Genomic DNA, 22823 nt, shown 5'->3' with positions numbered 1-22823 from the left:
GGTTCTTTACAACCAATTTAATCAAATGAAAGGTTCTTTTGATCCCAAAGGATCAGCCACGTACCCAGGGCAATATATAACTGAGATTTTACCCAAAATTCACACCAATCCTTTAGTATTTAAAATCTAAAGGTTTATTTATAAAAAGAAAGAAAGAAAGGTGAGAGAGTTAAAACTAGTTAAAGGAATCCAATACATACTATAATTGCAAAGTTCTTGGTTCAGGCTTGTAGCAGTGATGGAATAAACTGCTGGCTTAAGTCAAGTCTCTGGTTGCTTCCAAATCATTGGAAGGTCCTCAGTCCTTTGGTTAGAATGCTCCCATTAGTATAAATTCATAATCCAGAGATTTGAGCAGGAAAGAGGTAAAATGGAGGTGTTTCCAGTCCCTTTTATAGCTTCTGCCATGTGGAGGAAAATCCATTGTTTCAAACAAAGCCTTCAGCACAGGTAGTGGAAAATTGCAGGTAAAAGATGGAGTTTGGAGTCACATGGGCAAGTCACATGTCCAAGCATGATTTCACTTAGTAGTAGCAGGAAAGTCCATTAAGTGTAAATAGGCGTCTCCCATGGTCCATTATGAGTTGTGTTCCTTGATGAGCCACTTAATTTGAATAGTCCCTTCGTGATGTGCAGGCTAAATACCTTGTGGGCATTACCCCAGGAGCAAACATTTGAAATACAAGTTTAGAGCCAATACTCAAAATTTGAAATTCAAAAATGATACATGCATACAAATAGCATAATCATTCTCAGCAAATCATATCCTTTCTATAGGCACCTTACTTGACAACCTTTTTACAAGATTGGTTGCAATTATGTAACAGTGGTAGCAACAGTGATCTACATGGTCATATTTTAATCAGATAACGTCACAACTGTATAAGAGCAAATGTTGTTGTTCTGTTATGTAAGAACATGCCAGGTCATCAATATCAAAATCTTAGTGGTGGTATTACCAGAGAAAGGAACTGTTGCCTAGTCTGTCAATTCTGTATTAGTACATTGATTAGAGAATCCAGTGAACACTTGGTAGTTTAGCAGGTTCTGCCCCATTTCCAGACCCAGAAATATTAGTTATTACAAGAATCCTGGTGTGCACGAGCGAGACAGTCAGAGTTTGGAAAGGCGTTCTGTCCTTGTAATATTTTTATTAGCACAATTAGCAAAAGTACAAACTCTAATCCAGGGGTCGGCAACCTATGGCACGCATGCCAAAGACGGCACGCGATCAAATTTTTAATGACACGCTGCTGTCTGCTGGGGACAGCAGTGCGCAATTAAAAATCCGGCCCGGCCCGCTCTTCTCCGCCCACCGCTCTCTCCTTGCAGGGCAGGCAAGCGTCCCCCTCTCCCTGCCTCTTTCCCCAGTGTGCATGGTTCCTGCCCCTCCTCCTCTCCCTCCCTCCCTCCCTGCGGCCAATCAGCTGACTGCCCTTGCCACGGAGTGGGAGAGGGAAAAGCGGGGCCGCAGCATGCTCTCTGCTCCGGGGACCTTGGGGAAGGGGGTGGAATTGGCATATTCCCTCCAGCCCCCTGCTGTGAGCTGCTCTGGGCAGGGGGCTGGGAGCACCCCCACAACCCCAGCTAACGCCCCCAGCCCTCTGCCCTGACCCATGAACCCTCCTCACACACACCCAGCCCTCTGCCCTGACCCCTGCACCCCCCCCACACACACACATCCCAGCCCCGTGCCCTGACCCCTGCAGCCCCCCACAACCTCAGCCCTGGCTCCAGCACCCCCCACACATACCCAGCCCCCTACCCTGACTCCCACATCCCCCCCCCCCCACATACCCAGCCCCCTACCCTGACTCCGGCACCCTTCTCACACACCCCCACACCCTCTGCCCTGACTCTTGCACCTCCACATCCCCACCCCCACCCTGAGCACCAAACGGGAGCTCCTGCACACACACACCCACATTCCTACCTGCACCCCTCGCACCAAATGGGAGCTGCCAGATAAGCACTCCACACCCAAACCTCCTGCCCCAACCCTGAGCCCCCTCCCTCATTCTAGTTCCTGGCCAGACCCTACACCCCAACCCCCAGCCTGCTCCTTCACCCCCAGCCCTGTGCTCAGTGCACTCCCACCCTCAGCTCAGTGCAGAGAGAGGAAGAGAATGGGCCAGAACCAGGGAGAAAGTAGGTACCTACTCTGTGTGGACAGGGCTGGGATCCCAGACCAGCAGCGGTTTGAGCGGGGCCAGCAGCTGGGACCCTGGCTGGCAGAAGCTGGCAGACGGAACCCCAGACTGACAGCGGGCTGAGCCGCTCAATCCCCTGCTGGTCTGGGGTCCCGGCTGCCGGCCCTGCTCAGCCTACTGCCGGTCTGGGGTTTTGGCTGCTGGCCCCTTGCCAGCCAGGGTCCCGGCCGCAGGCCCCGCTCAGCCCGCTGTCGGCCTAGGTGAACAGAACCCCAGGCCAGCAGCGGGCTGAGCGGGCCGACGGTGTAAGATCAGCGTTTTGTTTTAATTTTAAATGAAGCTTCTTAAACATTTTGAAAATCTTGTTTACATAAAACAATAGTTTAGTTATATAACATATAGACTTATAGAGAGAGACCTTCTAAAAAACGTTAAAATGTAGTATTGGCACGTGAAACCTTAAATTAAAGTGAATAAATGAAGACTCGGCACACCACTTCTAAAAGGTTGCCGCCCCCTGCTCTAATCCATCAAAGTAGATCGAGATGATATAAGACTGTCAGTACATTTAATTGTCCATATACTCACACCATCCCTTGCGGAGACCCCAAAGGAGGTGAGACAGGCACTCTGTGAGTGGTTGTCGTGTCCCTGGCATGCCAAGATCCCAGTGGCTTAGGCAATGGTTAGCCCTGATATAGGGTTCTGTGGCCTCGTGAGTATTTGTAAGGATGTCTTGCCTCCTCCATCCATTTCTAGACTTCTTCACCCTGATATTGTTGGGGTGCTCTCTCCTTACAAGTTAGTATATTAATTACCTTAATCTTATTGGCATATACTTCAGTTAGTTCTTCTTCGAGTGCTTGGGACCTCAATTTGGTTCTGTCCAGACTTCTGGGGCTGCCATTTGAGCCCTTTGCGACGTGCTCCCTGCTCTATCTCTCATACAAGGTGGTGTTTCTGGTAGTGATAATCTCAGCTAGGAGGGTGTCTGAGCTCAGGGTCCTAACATCAGAGTCTCCCTACACCATGTTCTAAAAGGACAAGGTTCAGCTCAAGGCTCACCCGGCTTTTCTCCCAAAGGTTGTCTCCCAATTTCACATCAACCAGGACATCTTCCTTCCTGTATTCTACCCTAAGCCACACTCCAGTGCCAGGGAGGAAAGGCGTGACTCATTGGATTTCCGCAGAGCACTAGCCTTCTACATCGAGAGAATGAAACTGTTCCGAAGGTCCATCCAATTATTTATGGCAGTGGCAGGCAGAATGAAAGGTCTTCCTGTCTACTCTCAGCGTATCTCGTCATGGATCACGTCATGCATTTGGGAGTGCAACAACTTGGCAAAGGTGCCCGCTCCTTCGATCATTGTGCACTCCACCAGGGTTTAGGCCTCTTCAATAGCATTCCTGGCACAGGTTCCCACCCAGGAAATCTGCAGAGCAGCAAAGTGGTTCTCCATACACACTTCCACCATGCACTATGCGATTATCCAGCAAGCCAGAGATGATGCGGCCTTTGGAAGAGCAGTGCTCCAATCAGTGGACAGCTCCGCCCAGACCTCCAGAATTTGGCTTGTCAGTCACCTGATTGGAATTGACATGAACAGGCACTCGAAGAAAAAACGGATACTCACCTTCTCATAACTGTTGTTTTTCGAGATGTGGTGTTCATGTCCATTCCAATACTCTCACTCCTGCCCCTCTGTCGGAGTAGCCGGCAAGAAGGAACTGAGGGAGTGGTGGGTTGGCAGGGCCCTATATTGGGCGCGATGAAGGCGCAATTCCATGGGGCGCCCAGGCCGACCCTACAGACACTACTAAGGGAAAAATCTGAGTCTTGCGAGCTGCAAGTGACTCTTTAATGTGTGTCCTGCGGCTCCTTGTAGCACATGGTATTAAAACACTGTGTGATTTAGTTATTAACCAATTGTAGTTGATAAAATAATACTCATTTTGCTGTGAGAATTATAAAATCCCCCATCATACTGTTTAAATATGAATATTATAGCTGTCAAACAATTTTTTTAAAATCGCAATTAATTGCGAGATTAAAAGAAGTTGTGGTTAATCACAGGTTTAATCACATTGTTAAAGAATAATAAAATGCCAATTTAAATTTAATGTAAATATTTTTGTGTGTTTTTCAACATTTTCAAATATTGATTTCACTTACAACACAATACAAAGTGTACAGTGCTCATATTTCTTGTTACAAATATTTGCACAGTAAAAAATGAAAAAGTCGAAGCATGAAGGGGCATACCAAAGTTTAGCATGTCTGACACATAATTACCTTGCTATGCCGGCTACAACAGTGTCATGCAAACTCCTGGTCTCACTTTCAGGTGACGTAAATAAGAGGGCAGTATTCTCTCCCGTAAATGTAAACAAACTTGTTTGTCTTAATGATTGGCAGAACAAGTAGGATTGAGTGGACTTGTAGGCTCTAAAGTTTTACATTGTTTTGTTTGAGTGTAGTTATGTAAAATAAAAATCTACATTTGTAAGTTGCACTTTCATGATAAAGAAATTGTACTACAGTACTTGTATGAGGTGAATTGAAAAATACTGTTATCTTTTTTTTACAGTGCAATATTTGTAATGAAAAATATAAAGAGAGAACTGTACATTTTGTATTCTAGGTTGTAATTGAAATCAGTTTGAAAGTGTCATTTGAAAATGTAGAAAAACATCCAAAAATATTTATAATAAATTTAAATTGGTATTCTAGTCTTTAACAGTGTGATTAAAACTGCAGTTAATTGTGACTATTTTTTAATATAGTTAATTTGCTTTAAGAAAAGGAGTACTTGTGGCACCTTAGAGACCAACGAATTTATTTGAGCATAAGCTTTCATGAGCTACAGCTCACTTCATCGGATGCATGCAGTGGAAAATACAATCGGGGAGATTTATATACATAGAGAACATGAAACAATGGGTGTTACCATACACACTGTAATGAGAGTGATCAGGTAAGGTGAGCTGTTACCAGCAGGAGGGGGGGGGGGTTTGTAGTGATAATCAAGGTGGGCCATTTCCAGTAGTTGACAAGAAAGTGTGAGGAATGGGGTGGGGAGGGGGAGGGAATAAACATGGGGAAATAGTTTTACTTTGTGTAATGACCCATCCACTCCCAGTCTCTATTCAAGCCTAAGTTAATTGTATCCAGTTTGCAAATTAATTCCAATTCAGCAGTCTCTCGTTGGACTCTGTTTTTGAAGTGTTTTTGTTGAAGAATTACCATTTTTAGGTCTGTAATCGAGTGACCAGAGAGGTGGAAGCGTTCTCCAACTGGTTTTTGAATGTTATAATTCTTGACGTCTGATTTGTGTCCATTTATTCTTTTACGTAGAGACTGTCCAGTTTGACCAATGTACATGGCAGAGGGGCATTGCTGGCACGTGATGGCATATATCACGTTGGTAGATGTGCAGGTGAACGAGCCTCTGATGTGATTAGGCCCTGTGATGGTGTCCCCTGAATAGATAGGTGGACAGAGTTGACAACAGGCTTTGTTGCAAGGAGTATGTTCCTGGGTTAGTGGTTCTGTTGTGTGGTGTGTGGTTGCTGGTGAGTATTTGCTTCAGGTTTGGGGGCTGTCTGGAAGCAAGGACTGGCCTGTCTCCCAAGATCCGTGAGAGTGATGGGTCGTCCTTCAGGATGGGTTGTAGATCCTTGATGATGCATTGGAGAGGTTTTAATTGGGGGCTGAAGGTGACGGCTAGTGGCGTTCTGTTATTTTCTTTGTTGGGCCTGTCCAGTAGTAGGTAACTTCTGGGTACTCTTTTGGCTCTGTCCATCTGTTTCTTCACTTCAGCAGGTGGGTATTGTAGTTGTAAGAACGCTTGATAGAGATCTTGTAGGTGTTTGTCTCTGTCTGAGGGGTTGGAGCAAATGCGGTTGTATCGTAGAGTTTGGCTGTAGACAGTGGATCATATGGTGTGTCCTGGATGAGAGCTGGAGGCATGTAGGTAGGCATAGCGGTCAGTAGGTTTCCGGTATAGGGTGGTGTTTATGTGACCATCGCTTATTAGCACCGTGTGTCCAGGAAGTGGATCTCTTGTGTGGACTGGTCCAGGCTGAGGTTGTTAAGTTCTTGAGTTAACTGAGAATAATTGACAGCCCTAACGAATATATAGTACTGGCGGGTAAATGAAACAATGAATCACACTCCTGTGGCTCTTTTGAGTAATGTTGATCGCTAATTTGGGTCCTGAACCACTGAGGTCTGAATATCACTGCGTTAAGCTATAGTCTTACAGGCTTTCTTGCATTACAGCTGTAACTTATACATATATTTTACCTTATACCTATGCTTTACCTGGAGCCAGTACCTATACCTATAGGCTACATAACAATGCCCTTTCAGGTTAAAATTTTCAGTATCACGTATTTCAGTGAATAAGTCTTGTCAGCTGAGCATTAAGACTGAGGAATTACTGTGAATGGTGGATGTATAGTGCTTGGATGGCTCTCACCTGATCATGTTGCTGGTTTAGTTCTTAATATGATTTTCTCTAGTACATTACAAATAATATGCTTTTTTTCGTACATGTCTACACATACAGAAGTTAACATATTTTGTTTAATTCTTTAGGTATTTAAAACTTGTAGTGTTCTAGTCCAATATGTAATAAGGGTGAAACTGGGGGCTATAATTCTTGTTTTAGCTACATTATTAAAAATATTTGTTTTGTTTTCACAGAAAATAGAAAATCTCAAAGAAACAACCAATGTAAGTTTCTTTTAACTTTTGCATCTATTATATATAGACTTCACAGCGAAAAGTCTTATATTTCATCCTGTTTAAATCTTTAAAGTTCTAAAAAGTATGACAGCAGAAAAGGAATTTGCTGCTTTTACAGCTGTGCAGGAACCAGATATTTTGTTTCGTGGGGAGTTTCACAATTTTGAAACCTTAGATTCCATTTCAGAATGGAAGAAAAAATGTTAAACATTTCCTGAAAACAAACATTTGGAAAATTTTTGTTTCAGGACATTTTAAAAGTTTCATTCAGATTTTGACTTTTTGATATTTTTATAGTAAAACTAAAAACTTGAAACAAAATGTCACTTAGAAACAGAAAATTGAGACTGTCCATTAAAAAAAGGTTGAATTGAAAGAACAGTGTTTTCCAGGGGAAGAACATTCCATCAGAAACTGTGTGACCAGCACTAGTGTTTTGTTAGCAAGCGTTTGTCTTTTTCTAAAAAGGGCCAGTAAGGGTATCTCTGTTTAACTTTCATGCCATTGAGAACCCACTTCTCCAGATCTTTCTTGGGCTTTTTCATGTGATCCTTTTGTGGTTTTCCTCCAACCTTGCTGACACTTCATTCAGAGATACCATTGTTAGGTTGTCTTCCTTCTTCCTGTTCTGTTGTTCTCTGTGGGTCTATCCTTATTATCCCTCCTGTTTTCCTCTTGCACTTACCCCAGGTAAACTCAGCTATTCATAAAAAGAAAAGGAGGACTTGTGGCACCTTAGAGACTAACAAATTTATTAGAGCGTAAGCTTTCGTGAGCTACAGCTCACTTCATCGGATGCATACAGTGGAAAATATAGTTGGGAGATTTTGTATACACACAAAACATGAAACAATGGGTGTTGCCATACAGACTGTAACAAGAGTGATCAGGAAAGGTGAGCTATTACTGTGGGGAGGGGGAAGACACCTTTTGTGGTCGTAATCAAGGTGGGCCATTTCCAGCAATTTACTAGGACAGTAGGAAGGGAAATAAACAAGGGAAAATAGTTTTTTATTTTGTGCATAGTGATCTCTCATTGTGACTCTTCTCAGAGTAACAGCCGTGTTAGTCTGTATTCGCAAAAAGAAAAGGAGTACTTGTGGCACCTTAGAGACTAACCAATGTATTTGAGCATAAGCTTTCGTGAGCTACAGCTCACTTCATCGGATGCAGTGAGCTGTAGCTCATGAAAGCTTATGCTCAAATACATTGGTTAGTCTCTAAGGTGCCACAAGTACTCCTTTTCTTTTTGTGACTCTTCCGACACTCAAATGTACCTGTCTGTTCCTAACCTCTTCCTACTCTTTCTGGGCATCTCTTCCTGCTTGTCTCCTTATCAATATTCCCACCCTCTCTGATTGTCAAGCTGTGGGGTTATCTTTCATTTCCTCCCTTTCCACTTCTCATATCATATCCAGGCTTTCAGCAAATCTTGTTTCTGTTTCTATTAAAGTTTCTGAAGTCTGTCCCCCTCTCTATATCCCTGCTGTTGAATCACTGGTTCACCCCTTCCCCAGTCTCCCTGACTCTCCTGTGTTCAGTATACCCAAGGTTTAGCAGTTAAAATTGTGTTCTGCTCCCTCCCCATATCCCCTTTGAGATCATGTCAAAATCCCTCTTCCACAGATCTATACACTGGCTCATAAGTAAAGATGACATTTGAACTTTGATACTGCACACACATAAGCTATTACCAGCAGGAGAGCAGGGTGGGGGGAGAGAAAACCTTTTGTAGTGATAAACACCCATTTTTCATGGTTTGTGTGTATAAAAACATCTGCTGTATTTTCCACAGTATGCATCCGATGAAGTGAGCTGTAGCTCATGAAAGCTTATGCTCAAATAAATTGGTTAGTCTCTAAGGTGCCACAAGTACTCCTTTTCTTTTTGCGAATACAGACTGAGCCCTGGTTTACACTAGGACTTTAGGTCAAATTTAGCAGCATTAAATCGATGTAAACCTGCACCCGTCCACACGATGAAGCCCTTTATTTCGACTTAAAGGGCTCTTAAAATAGATTTCCTTACTCCACCCCTGACAAGTGGATTAGTGCTTAAATCGGCCTTGCCGGCTCGAATTTGGGGTACTGTGGACACAATTCGACAGTATTGGCCTCCGGGAGCTATCCCAGATTGCTCCATTGTGACCGCTCTGGACAGCACTCTCAACTCAGATGCACTGGCCAGGTAGACAGGAAAAGAACCGCGAACTTTTGAATCTCATTTCCTGTTTGGCCAGCGTGGCAAGCTGCAGGTGACCATGCAGAGCTCATCAGCAGAGGTGACCACAATGGAGTCCCAGAATCGCAAAAGAGCTCCAGCATGGACCGAACGGGAGGTACGAGATCTGATCGCTGTATGGGGAGAGGAATCCATGCTATCAGAACTCTGTTCCAGTTTTTGAAATGCCAAAACCTTTGTCAAAATCTCCCAGGGCATGAAGGACAGAGGCCATAACAGGGACCCGAAGCAGTGCCGTGTGAAACTGAAGGAGCTGAGGCAAGCCTACCAGAAAACCAGAGAGACGAACGGCCGCTCCGGGTCACAGCCCCAAACATGCTGCTTCTATGATGAGCTGCATGCCATTTTAGGGGGTTCAGCCACCACTACCCCAGCCGTGTTGTTTGACTCCTTCAATAGAGATGGAGGCAATACGGAAGCAGGTTTTGGGGACGAAGAAGATAGCTCACAGCAAACAAGCGGAGAAACCGGTTTTCCCGACAGCCAGGAACTGTTTCTCACCCTGGACCTGGAGCCAGTACCCCCCGAACCCACCCAAGGCTGCCTCCTGGAGCCAGCAGGCGGAGAAGGGACCTCTGGTGAGTGTACCTTTTAAAATACTATATCTGGTTTAAAAGCAAGCATGTGAAAGGATTACTTTGCCCTGGCATTCGCGGCTCTCCTGGATGTACTCCCAAAGCCTTTGCAAAAGGTTTCTGGGGAGGGCAGCCTTATTGCGTCCTTCATGGTAGGACACTTTACCACTCCAGGCCAGTAACACGTACTCGGGAATCATTGTACAACAAAGCATTGCAGTGTATGTTTGCTGGCGTTCAAACAACATCCGTTCTTTATCTCTCTGTGTTATCCTCAGGAGAGTGAGATATAATTCATGGTCACCTGGTTGAAATAGAGTGCTTTTCTTCAGGGGACACTCAGAGGAGCCCATTCCTGCTGGGCTGTTAGCCTGTGGCGAAACAGAAATGTTCCCCGCTGTTAGCCACGGGGAGGGTTGAGGGGGTAGCCACGCGGTGGGGGGGAGGCAAAATGCGACCTTGTAACGAAAGCACATGTGCTATGTATGTAATGTTAACAGCAAGGTTTACCCTGAAAGAGTGTAGCCACTGTTTTATAAAATGTGTCTTTTTAAATGCCGCTGTCCCTTTTTTTTTCCTCCACCAGCTGCATGTGTTTCAATGATCACAGGATCTTCTCCTTCCCAGAGGCTAGTGAAGTTTAGAAAGAAAAAAAAACGCACTCGAGATGAAATGTTCTCCGAGCTCATGCTGTCCTCCCACACTGACAGAGCACAGACGAATGCGTGGAGGCAAATAATGTCAGAGTGCAGGAAAGCACAAAATGACCGGGAGGAGAGGTGGCGGGCTGAAGAGAGTAAGTGGTGGGCTGAAGACAGGGCTGAAGCTCAAATGTGGCGGCAGCGTGATGAGAGGAGGCAGGATTCAATGCTGAGGCTGCTGCAGGACCAAACCAGAATGCTCCAGTGTATGGTTGAGCTGCAGCAAAGGCAGCTGGAGCACAGACTGCCACTACTGCCCCTGTGTAACCAACCGCCCTCCTCCCCAAGTTCCATAGCCTCCATACCCAGACGCCCAAGAACACGGTGCGGGGGCCACCGGCCAACCAGCCACTCCGCCACAGAGGATTGCCCAAAAAAAAGAAGGCTGGCATTCAATAAATTTTAAAGTTGTAAACTTTTAAAGTGCTGTGTGGCATTTTCCTTCCCTCCTCCACCACCCCTCCTGGGCTAGCTTGGTAGTCATCCCCCTATTTGTGTGATGAATGAATAAAGAATGCATGAATGTGAAGCAACAATGACTTTATTGCCTCTGCAAGCAGTGATCGAAGGGAGGAGGGGAGGGTGGTTAGCTTACAGGGAAGTAGAGTGAACCAAGGGGCGGGGGGGTTTCATCAAGGAGAAACAAACAGAACTTTCACACCGTAGCCTGGCCAGTCATGAAACTGGTTTTCAAAGCTTCTCTGATGCATACCACGCCCTCCTGTGCTCTTCTAACCGCCCTGGTGTCTGGCTGCGCGTAACCAGCAGCCAGGCGATTTGCCTCAACCTCCCACCCTGCCATAAACGTCTCCCTCTTACTCTCACAGATATTGTGGAGCACACAGCAAGCAGTAATAACAGTGGGAATATTGGTTTCCCTGAGGTCTAAGCGAGTCAGTAAACTGCGCCAGCGCGCCTTTAAACGTCCAAATGCACATTCTACCACCATTCTGCACTTGCTCAGCCTGTAGTTGAACAGCTCCTGACTGCTGTCCAGGCTGCCTGTGTACGGCTTCATGAGCCATGGCATTAAGGGGTAGGCTGGGTTCCCAAGGATACATATAGGCATTTCAACATCCCCAACGGTTATTTTCTGGTCTGGGAATAAAGTCCCTTCCTGCAGCTTTTGAAACAGACCAGAGTTCCTGAAGATGCGAACGTCATGTACCTTTCCCGGCCATCCCACGTTGATGTTGGTGAAACGTCCCTTGTGATCCACCAGAGCTTGCAGCACTATTGAAAAGTACCCCTTGCGGTTTATGTACTCGCCGGCTTGGTGCTCCGGTGCCAAGATAGGGATATGGGTTCCGTCTATGGCCCCACCCCAGTTAGGGAATCCCATTGCAGCAAAGCCATCCACTATGACCTGCACATTTCCCAGGGTCACTACCCTTGATATCGGCAGATCTTTGATTGCGTTGGCTGCTTGCATCACAGCAGCCCCAACAGTAGATTTGCCCACTCCAAATTGATTCCCAACTGACCGGTAGCTGTCTGGCGTTGCAAGCTTCCACAGGGCTATCGCCACTCGCTTCTCAACTGTGAGGGCTGCTCTCATCTTGGTATTCATGCGCCTCAGGGCAGGGGAAAGCAAGTCACAAAGTTCCATGAAAGTGCCCTTACGCATGCGAAAGTTTTGCAGCCATTGGTAATCGTCCCAGACCCGCAACACTATGCGGTCCCACCAGTCTGTGCTTGTTTCCCGGGCCCAGAATCGGCATTCCGCCGCATGAACCTGCCCCTTTAGCACCATGATGCATGCATTGGCAGGGCCCATGCTTTCAGAGAAATGTGTCCATGTCCTGATCACTCACGTGACCGCGTTGACGTCGCCTCCTCGCCCGGTATCGCTCTGCCAGGTTCTGGTGCTGCATATACTGCTGGATAATGCATGTGGTGTTTAATGTGCTCCTAATTGCCAAAGTGAGCTGAGCGGCCTCCATGCTTGCCTTGGTATGGCGTCCGCACAGAAAAAAGGCACGGAATGATTGTCTGCCGTTGCTCTGACGGAGGGAGGGGCGACTAATGACACGGCTTACAGGGTTGGCTTCAGGGAGCTCAAATCAACAAAGGGGGTGGCTTTACATCAAGGAGTATTTCAGGCAGGACTTCATGGAGGGTTCCAATAAGAAATGGTGCACCTAAGTTATTGTTCTTATTGGAACAAGGAGGTTAGCCTGGCCTCTGATTGATACATGGCTAGATTTACCTCGCTGCACCTTCTCTGTGAGTGACTGCAGTGTGACCTAGAGGAATGAGTCCTCTAGACAGGGGAGGGGGGGAAGCAAATGAGTACAAAACAAATCTGGTCTATTTCTTGTTTTGATCCACTCCATCTGTCTTTTACATCTTTGGCTGGCAACAGACGGTGCAGAAGGACTGCATGCCATCCACATCTCATGGCTGCTCGGCAGAAGATGGTACAGTACAACTGCTAGCCATCGTCATCTCTTGCCTGCCCAGCAGAAGATGGTACAATACGACTGCTAGCCATCCTCATCTCTTGCCTGCCTGGCAGAAGATGGTACAGTACGACTGCTAGCAGTCCGTATCGCCTGCCTGCTCACCATAAGATGGTTCAATAGGACTGACTGCAGGACTAAAGAGAATGACCTGGTCAAGTCACTCCAAATTTAGTCCCTGCGCCCATGTCTGCCCAGGCGCTCCCAGCCGATGTGGCCAGGAGCACCTCGGACACGACGAGGACGGCTACCAGTTGTACTGCACCATCTGCTGCCAGAAGGTAATGGGTTGCTGCTACTGTGTAGCAATGCCGTACCGTGTCTGCCAGCACCCAGGAGACATACGGTGACGGTTACCTGAGCGGGCTCCATGCTTGCCGTGGTATGGCGTCTGCACAGGTAACTCAGGAAAAAAGGCGCGAAACGATTGTCTGCCCTTGCTTTCATGGAGGGAGGGAGGGAAGTGGGGCCTGATGATATGTACTCAGAACCACCCGCGACAATGTTTTAGCCCCATCAGGCATTGGGATCTCAACCCAGAATTCCAATGGGCAGCGGAGACTGCGGGAACTGTGGGATAGCTATCCACAGTGCAATGCTCCGGAAGTCGACTCTAGCCTCGGTACTGTGGAAGCACTCCGCTGAGTTAATGCACTTAATGCACTTAGAGCATTTTCTGTGGGGACACACACACTCGAATATATAAAACCGATTTCTAAAAAACCGACTTCTATAAATTCGACCTGATTCCGTAGTGTAGACGTACCCGAACAAAGCTGTTACTCTGAAACCTGCACACACACACGCACTCTCCCATCACTCCCCACTGCCAATCTGTATTATCCTCATCTCCTCCCCCGTCTCACCTTCCTGCCATTTTAACATGCTGCTCTCTACAATACAGACAACAGCCCTGTTTTCTGTGATAAGTTTCTTCACACTCCTTCAAACCCACTTCTTTCACCTTGCTCTCCAGGTTTGACTCCCTCTCTGGTACAGTCTGCTCCTCTCCTGTTCCTGTCTCTCAGAATTTCCTTAAAAATATCAGAACTTGCGTGATTTGCTCATTATCTAGAACTTGCTCCTCCTTTCTCTTTTCCCTCCCTTCCTTGCCCTCTTAACTTAATCTTCTCTGTCTCTATAATTTAAGTTATGGCTTTGGATTAGGGGATATCTTGGTTGTGGTGGTTTTTTACCTGCATTGGTATGACATTTACATGGAGGCTTATTCATAAATTGTTTCTCTTAAGTTTTAAATTGGTTTCCCTTCACTCTTGCTCTTGTGTTGTGTTATATGTTGCTTGTATAGTTTCTTTCAACATGCCATATTGACACGTTTTTTTTGCATGTTCTGTTGTAAATAGGAAAAGGAGAACAATAGATTGGGACTCTACCAGCCATGAGTGGCCCTTCTTAACTCCTTAGCCAAAATCTTTTAGTTAATGTTCATCATGATCAATACATTTTTGATAATAGCTTGTATTTTACCGCATTTGTGAGAGAAAGATATTAAATGTTTTATTTCTTTCTCCTAGAGTATGGTAGAATCAATAAAACACTGCATTGTGTTGCTGCAGATTGCTAAAGTAAGTATACTGCTATCCTGAACTTTAAATTGTAAGATACTCTCACAATTGTGAAAACTTGTATTCTCTTTTTTACATTTGCTTAAAATATAAGTCAACACTCTTTTGAAACAATTCTGGTTATATTTTAAAATATGATTGTGATGAATTGGTTCACGGTGCTGACTGATTTTAACTTTTGTTACTGTATTAGAGAGTTCTATAGGAAATAAATGTGTGTGAAGTTCATACTCAAAACTAGACATTACTCTAGTCTTTTTGCTTTTTGCCAATAAATCATACTTATAAAATTATAAACTGTTATTTATTTTGAAGCTTTTAGATGTAACAGTTTCATTTTGTAATAACTTGCAAATGTTCTTAGATATGTGGGTAAAGTCTATTATGTTGTAAGAAGAAAGCACTTCCTAAGTTTGAACACTTTTAAGGTTCCTTGAGTAGATAAAACAAGAAAAGTCACGCTTGGCTTTTATAACAAAGTTTGCTTCCTGTTTCTGAGTTGATTCTCAGAATGCATTAATAAAAGTAATAATGGCAATGTAGCCAGCAGATCAAGGAGGTACAGTTAAGATGATCTTGTGGTGAGTTCAGATTTTCATGTCTGGTAAGAAGCAGGATGGTAGCAATGATGGTTTTTTACTTGTCTGCCAGTGTTAGCTTATTCTCTGTCCCTGGTGAAGAACCTGATGGGTTATTCACTCAAAGTAACCCGCTATAAATTATAAAATTGATAGCTAGAGTGTCATAGCACAATAACTGTAATATTACCAGCATTGCTTCCAATAGGAACAGAATGTATGGTGACCTGCTGCAGCCCTGGGTTACTGACTGTCACTGATGTTACTTTGAACCTGCTTCTGAGTGGCATGTAACCTGGGATACTCTTTATTTGTCCTCTATACTTGCCTTGGGGTACAAGTGAACAGGACACCTCCTCCCAATATATTAATTTCTTGAAAGGGTATTTTCAGGTAGTTTAGGCCCAAAATGTAGGTTTTACAAAACCCAACCTTTTAAAATGCCACCCAACTTCTATATTAAAAGTATTACAGTGAAGAGGGCTTGCAGTTTGGCTAATGCAGTGTTATTAGTCATGCAGGACCCAGAAAGTGAAATTAGCAATAAAAGTAAATGAAAAGTAAATAAAAGTAAATGAAATGCACTCTACTTTGCACTTCACACAGATCGGACAAGAATGAAAACAGCATATTTTTAAAAATCCCTTTTAATATCTAAATTCTGATCCAACACGGTTCTTATAAGACCTTAATATTTTATTAACATAGATAAGGAATTTTAAAACATTTTTATTCCCAACCTGACATTGGGCCTTTTTGAAGTAGAAAATTATATTATATGAAAATAAAATACAGGAAATGCACTCTGGCTTTTCCACACCACTTTGGAAAGTGTTCGGTATGCCTCTTAAATTCTGTTTGAGTATTTAAAGTGTTCTTTCTTAAAGTTGTAGTTTTTTGGGACTTACTTGCTCTATTTAGATTGTTAATTACAACACTGTCCAATTTACTGTTTTACGTGCTACTAAACACAGGCCCCTGTTCTGCAAAGAGTTGAGCATCTGCATAAGTATTTGCAGGACTGAGGCCTTGGCAACCTAAGCACACCAACTTGTAATGGAGCTCTTGAATGCTTTTAAGAAAGCATCGGCTGTATTCTAGACTAAAAATATTTTAAAAAAAGTTTTCAAAGATAGTGCTCCTGGGCTTAATCCTGTAGTGCCAAGTACATCCTGTGATGCATTGATGCCACTGGGAATTGGGAGCACTTGGAACCTCGCAGGATGAGATCCTTCTGTATTTAGTGTCAGTTCAGGATTTATGTGAAATTCAGTATGCTCAACTGTCGTCTTAGTTAACTTTTTTTTTTCCAAATCATTTTCAAGGGTAATGTATGAACAGCTTTGATTTCTGTTGTAGAGGAGATAAAGTGAGCATGTCCTTAATTGCTAACTAGACAAAATACAGTCAAACTAATTTTAGGAAAACTGTGAAATTGGTGTGGGGGGGAAATTGCATTAACTGCCATGTTTATATGGAATAACAATATTTTAAAAGTTAAAAAATAGATCAAATGTGTTAATGCAACTTTTGTGTATTTAAAAACATGGTTACAATTCAGATTGGATTTATAGTAATTGTCTCAAAGGCCATGTAAAATTTGTTCCATGTAAACCTGGAGCTAGAAAAGCCTATTCCTTGGGGTTTTATTTGTAGATTAAATTTAGTCCAAATCTTGACTTGCCAGTTTCCTTATGAAGAAATGTAAGCTTTTAGTGTTAAGGTATCTGTTGGAGAAACAGTATTTTATGTCCCCTTCTGGTCTTTAGTTTCAAAACTAAATACTGTGTGCTAAAATTGTTAAAGCATAATTTAAGGTAGTTTGCTATTGTCACATAGGTTCAGTACATACAAAATTTTGTACCTGGTTTTCATCCCTGTGTAGCTGTACCATTGCTGCCAATGGTGTAAGGTCGAGTGGAGAGCGTGCACGGGCATATTTAGCCCCATGTCAACGAATCCTGTTCAGAGTTAGCTGACATTGTGATGAACGTCTATGCCTGGCTTATGCTATAATTTTCACTGTAAATAGCACAAGTGCAGCTGCACTGTAGTTGCTAAAATGGGCAACGTTTCCTAATGCAGATTCTCCCTAGGAGGCATTGAAACCTAATCTTCTTCAAGGTCTGTCACAACTTGACTGAGTTGGCTCTTTGTCCCTGTTAAATATAAAATTTCCAGATCTCTCTCATGACCAGGGTGGGTTATGGGGAAGGAGGACAGATGTGGCCTATAATCTTCAACTGATACCGATACAAACGTTTGAGTTTTAGTAAGTGGAAAAGCCTGAAGTAGCAGCACCCTCATGGTGATTGGGGCTCTGTTGTTCTAAGTGCCGTACAGGTGTAGAGTTCTACACAGTTTGTGCCCCAGTGAGCTTACAAATGTAGTATTTGCCTTTACTGAATTGGACCAGTGTTCCCTCAAGTCCTTCCTTTAGCACCGGTAACTAGCTGGTTGCTCATTTAAAAAAATAAGAGAATTACTGTAGATTTTGAGTTTTGCCAGCATGTACTCTTTTTTTATACTCATTTAGGACTTCTGTAAATAATTCAGAGATAAGTTTTTTGTTTTAATGTTCGGTTTATACACAAACTGGGAAAAGTTAATTGAACATAGAGAAAATATCATATTCCCTACAAGTCCTCCCTCACCGTTTTAATTCCTGCCTCCGCCATCTTAAACGCCCTTCACGTGTACATATAGTTTGTGGCTGCACAGTACTTCTGAATCCTTTAGAAAGCTACATAGATCTTCTCTTGAATTGGTTTAATTTCTGATGCAAACGTTAGCAATTAGTCCTGTTCATGGCACTTGGATTTTTGTACAACTGCATTGCATTGCATATTGAGGCTAGGTCCATTAATGGCTATTAACCAAGAGGTCCGGGACACGACCCCATCCTCCCGGTGTCCCAAAACCTCTACCTGCCAGAAGATGGGATTGGATGACGGGATGGATCATTCAATAATTGCCATTTTCTGTTCATTCCCTCTGAAGCATCTGGCATTGGCTGCTGTTGAGAGACAGGTTACTGAACTAGATGGAGCATTGGTTTGACCCAGTATGGTCATTCTCATGTTCTTATCCTTTACTTAAAGACAGTTTATTGTCTTGTGTCTGAACTGGTAGCCCTGAAACTGCTTATTGATGTCACTATTATGCTTCCATTTAGTTCTCTATTCTATAAATATTTGAGATTCCAGCATTATTCTCTTTCCAAAGCCACAGAGGCAAAATCTGGCTAATTTCTTTTTGTAGATTCATGGGCCAAGGCCAGAAAGGAGCCCTGTTACCTTCTCTGACTTCCTGTATAGCACAGACCATAGAATTTCTCCAAAATAATTCCTAGAGCAGATCTTTTAGAAAAAATCCAATCTTGATTTAGAAATTGCCAGTGATGGAGAATCCACCATGACTCCCTGTAAATTGTTCCAGTGGTTAATTACTCTTACTCTAAAAAAAAAAAAAAATATTTACACCTTATTTTAATCTGAATTTGTCTATCTTCAACTTCCAGCCACTGGATCATGTTATACCTTTCTCTGCTAGATTGAAGAGCCCTCTGTATAAATAAAGACTGAAATTGCCCCACTTTTTCTTGCACGTGTAATGGATCTACATAACTTGTGTTCTAGCAATAATATGTAATATAACTACACTTGTATGTGGAAAGCAGATATTATGCTTTTATTAACTAAGCATACCCGCTCTCAGTAGCTAGAAACTTAGACTTTTTCTGCTAGTAGTGTCGGTGTGGGTGCTGCACTTCAGGTACGCATGTGCCCCTGTGCCTTTGATTGCAGATTTTTTGGTAGCAGTGCCTGTTCTGCCCCAACCTGCGCCCTACACATCCTTGTGGCCTGTGCCAAGGCTATATAGGGCTGCATGGGCGAACGACCCTCAGTTACTTCTCAACTTGTATATATCTATGAAGGCTGCCTTCTTGGTGACTATCACTTCTACTCAAAGGGTTGGAGAGATGAGGGCTTAGTGGCAGATCCTCTCTTTACTTTGTTATCCACGAAGGTCTTTATGACCTCATCCAAAGTTCTTACGTAAGATGTCCTCTGAATCATATCAAACAAACTACTCGCCTTCGAGGTTTTTTCCTAAGCCGCATGTCTGCTCAAGAGTCTGCTTTTCATAGACTAGATCGGGGTCGGCAACCTTTCAGAAGTGGTGTGCCGAGTCTTCATTTATTCATTCTAATTTAAGGTTTTGCATGCCAGTAATACATTTCAACATTTTTAGAAGGTCACTTTCTATAAGTCTATAATATATAACTAAACTATTGTTTGTAGGTAAAGTAAATAAGGTTTTTAAATGTTAAGAAGCTTCATTTAAAATTAAATTAAAATGCAGAGCCTCCCGAACCGGTGGCCAGGACCCGGGCAGTGTGAGTGCCACTGAAAATCAGCTCATGTGCCACTTTTGGCATGCATGCCAGAGGTTGTCTACCCCTGGACTAGATGTTAAGAGGGTGTTAGCCTTTTACTGGGCCCCTAGTCTCCTTGTTTCTATTGCAGTTATGTACAAGGGAGCGCCTGTCTCCACTCAGAGACTTCTTCAATGGATCTCTGAATGTATTATTGCCTGTTATGTTATGGTTTCACTGAGGTTACACCTCCCTTAAGATTGACTGCACATTACTAGTCTATTTTGATAGCTCTGCTCAGATATTACTGTTGCTGAAACCTGCAGGGTTGTAACATGATTCTCTGTGCACACTTTTTCTGACTGCTGTGCCCTAATTCATGCTGTAAGATCAGATGTGGCAGTAGGCATTGCATTTCTTTCTTCAGTGATGGACTCTTCCAAAACTTCTACCTCTTTCAAGTATTACTGCTAGGGAATCACCTAAAGTGGAGCACCCACAAGGACACTACTTGAAGGAAGAGAGGTTACTCACCTTGCCCAGTAACTGGAATTCTTAGAGATATGTATCCCTGTGGGTGCTGCACTACCCGCCCTCCTCTCCTGTGCTTTGGAGCTGCCTCTGTGGACTTTGCTGTAGAGAAGGAACGGAGGGTGGCTTGCCCACCCAGGCTGATATAACCTCAGAACAGGGCATGAAGATGTGTAGGGCGCATGTGCGGGCAGAATGGGCACTGCTACGAAAAATCTCCAATCAAAGGCACAAGGGCACATGCATGTAAAAAGTGAAACATTGACAGGGGGACACATCTCGAAGAACTGCAGTTACTGCACAAGGTTTATTTGTTTTTTCTGTATTTCCCCACCCCCGCTTTTTTTTGGTCAAAATGTCTTCTGTCGAGCCTCGTAGAATCTTTTCCCCTCCATTTAATGGTATTGGCTATGCTGTTTTATTGAGGTATAGGTTATTCTATGTATTTTACTTCTTTAGAATCCTAGAATATCAGGGTTGGAAGGGACCTCAGGAGGTCATCTAGTCCAACCCCCTGCTCAAAGCAGGACTGATCCCCAATTAAATCATCCCAGCCAGGGATTTGTCAAGCCTGACCTTAAAAACTTCTAAGGACAGAGATTCCACCACCTCCCTAGGTAACGCATTCCAGTGTTTCACCACCCTCCTAGTGAAAAAGTTTTTCCTAATATCCAACCTAAATCTCCCCGACTGCAACTTGAGACCATTACTCCTTGTTCTGTCATCTGCTACCATTGAGAACAGTCTAGAGCCATCCTCTTTGGAACCCCCTTTCAGGTAGTTGAAAGCAGCTATCAAATCCTCCCTCATTCTTCTCTTCCGTAGGCTGAACATCCCCAGTTCCCTCAGCCTCTCCTCATAAGTCATGTGTTCCAGTCCCCTAATCATTTTTGTTGCCCTCCGCTGGACTCTTTCCAATTTTTCCACATCCTTCTTGTAGTGTGGGGCCCAAAACTGGACACAGTACTCCAGTTGAGGCCTCACCAATGTCGAATAGAGGGGAACATTATAAACGTAATGTTAAGAGATGGCAACAGCAAACTGAACAATCTCTTGTGTCAAAGGAATGGGTCATATTAAGTGCCTGAGGTTTGGTTTTTCTTTGTTTTTGTTTTCTTTTTAAATTAAAACCAATGGAAACTCATGGCCCTTAGTATCTTATCATTAAGTATGTAAAAACAGTATGTAAGAGATTGCCAACTGTCAGATATTGAAATCAAGGCACCCTATTACTTAATATTCTGCAAATGCCTTTTTAGGTTTATACTAAATAAAACTATGACTTACAATACATTAAAAAGTTAAAACTAAATTTAGCTGCTTGTGCTGGCTGATATTACAATACTTGTTGCTAGATAATTTTGGTAAACCCTACCCACATAGGGAGCAGAACTGCAAGCTAAAATGGTGTGTGTGTGCCTGTTGCTAGTGTGATTCCCCTGATTGTGAGGACAGGATTTTTTTTTTTTTCCCCGAGACTCATCTTTATATTATAGACCTGGGCAAAAAGTTTCACCTGCACTAGTAAGGGAAGCCATGCTAAAAGCCTGCTGGCAACAACTATGATGTATTGTAGTTGTGATAGGTAAGATTTTCAAACGCTTTTAAGTCCTAATTTCAAAAGTCACTTCAGGTTTTTAAAAACAAGTTGAACCATCCCTAAGAGAAACATACAGTATGTATAATTGTCACAATACATAACTGATTAAATATAAAAGATTGATGTGTTAATATTTTTAACATTTTTCCTTAAGGACCAAAGTAATGAGGAGAAGCACGCAGATGGACTTATAGTAAGTTTAAATCTAATCTTTTATCTCCCTTTATTTCTGCAGAACATGTGAACAGAGACCTGAATTTCCACTCATTTACAACAAACTTCCTTCTTTCTCTTATTCACTGCTTCAGTTACCTTGTTTTTTTATCTGTTGAAACTTTAGCTTCTGCAGTTGGCCATCCATCATTACCATTAGGAAAAATATTTTCCAGGTTTTCTACTTACCTTTTTAAGTGGCCGTATTGTGAATGTATCCTTGTTTATTTAAACTTAATTAAACAAATTAAAATCTGCATGTGAACCAGATGTAAGGGGAAATGGTTGGGATAAAAATAAGCGTATTATGTTGAATCTGACATACTTTATAAATAGAGTATATTTTGTTGTCCACATGCTATAAGGGGATGGTGTTTTCAATATGGTATTTTGCATCTGACACACAGAAATGAAAAAAAGATTTTGTTATTAAGTCTGCTTCAGTCATCTCATTTTTAATATAACTTTGCCCGTTTATCTTTGTTTTCAGTCCTTCATGACTTCTATTTCCTCTTTCTGTGTTTGTCATTGTTTGAGTATGAATCACATCTGTGTTGATAGGGAACTGATTGCTCTAGAACTTAATTTCCTAAAAACTGGATATTCTTTTCGTTACAATCTACAGTGTAATTTCTGATCCCTTAATCTGTTCCTTCCATGGATTCTACTCTTGATATAATGTATATTTCTGTTCAACATGTAAAAATTATGTGCACAAGCTTGAGTTGACAAAAGTTATGCTTCCAAGCAATAGGAATGTCGCTGAACAGCATAATTCAACAAGAAAAATTTAGCATACCAGTCTTAAGTAAGTAGCAAAGTATACATCATTCCACTCCACCTAGAGTCCCTCCCTTCAGCCATCCCCAAAAGCCTTATCAAATTGATGGCTTTTGTAGTGTGTCCTGATGGCTTAAAAACTCAGGCTATTTCAAGCCAAAGTGGGAAGTGAATTACAGAGCCAAGGGACCCTCACAATGAACACCTCATCTGCCATGGTAGACATGTCATGGGGCGAGGCAATCTCTCAAGTAGACATCAACACAAGCTGTAGAACT

At 43.1% G+C, this 22823-nt stretch overlaps 2 protein-coding genes across 10 annotated transcripts in view; both read left to right on the top strand.

The window, feature by feature from the left end:
• The window catches only part of OSBPL9 (oxysterol binding protein like 9), a 142037-nt gene that overhangs the window by 78431 nt on the left and 40783 nt on the right, over positions 1-22823 (top strand). For 8 of the 9 annotated variants that reach the window (XM_073357739.2, XM_073357732.2, XM_073357733.2 and 5 more), the window contains 3 exons: positions 6859-6888; positions 14415-14465; positions 21707-21745. In XM_073357739.2, coding sequence (XP_073213840.1) covers positions 6859-6888; positions 14415-14465; positions 21707-21745 — 120 coding nt within the window. The remainder of the gene's footprint in view (positions 1-6858; positions 6889-14414; positions 14466-21706; positions 21746-22823) is intronic. The other variant, XM_073357740.2, reaches the window with a different exon arrangement.
• Positions 8785-11151, top strand: LOC140916296 (uncharacterized). The gene is made up of 3 exons (XM_073357742.2): positions 8785-9238; positions 9335-9719; positions 10303-11151. Exons 1-3 carry the CDS (start codon positions 9161-9163, stop codon positions 10821-10823), a joined length of 984 nt encoding a protein of 327 aa, XP_073213843.2. The 5' UTR covers positions 8785-9160; the 3' UTR covers positions 10824-11151.

The sequence above is a fragment of the Lepidochelys kempii genome, chromosome 8, assembly GCF_965140285.1.
Source record: "Lepidochelys kempii isolate rLepKem1 chromosome 8, rLepKem1.hap1, whole genome shotgun sequence".
NCBI lineage: Eukaryota > Metazoa > Chordata > Testudines > Cheloniidae > Lepidochelys > Lepidochelys kempii.
This window is presented reverse-complemented; position numbering and strand designations above follow the sequence as displayed.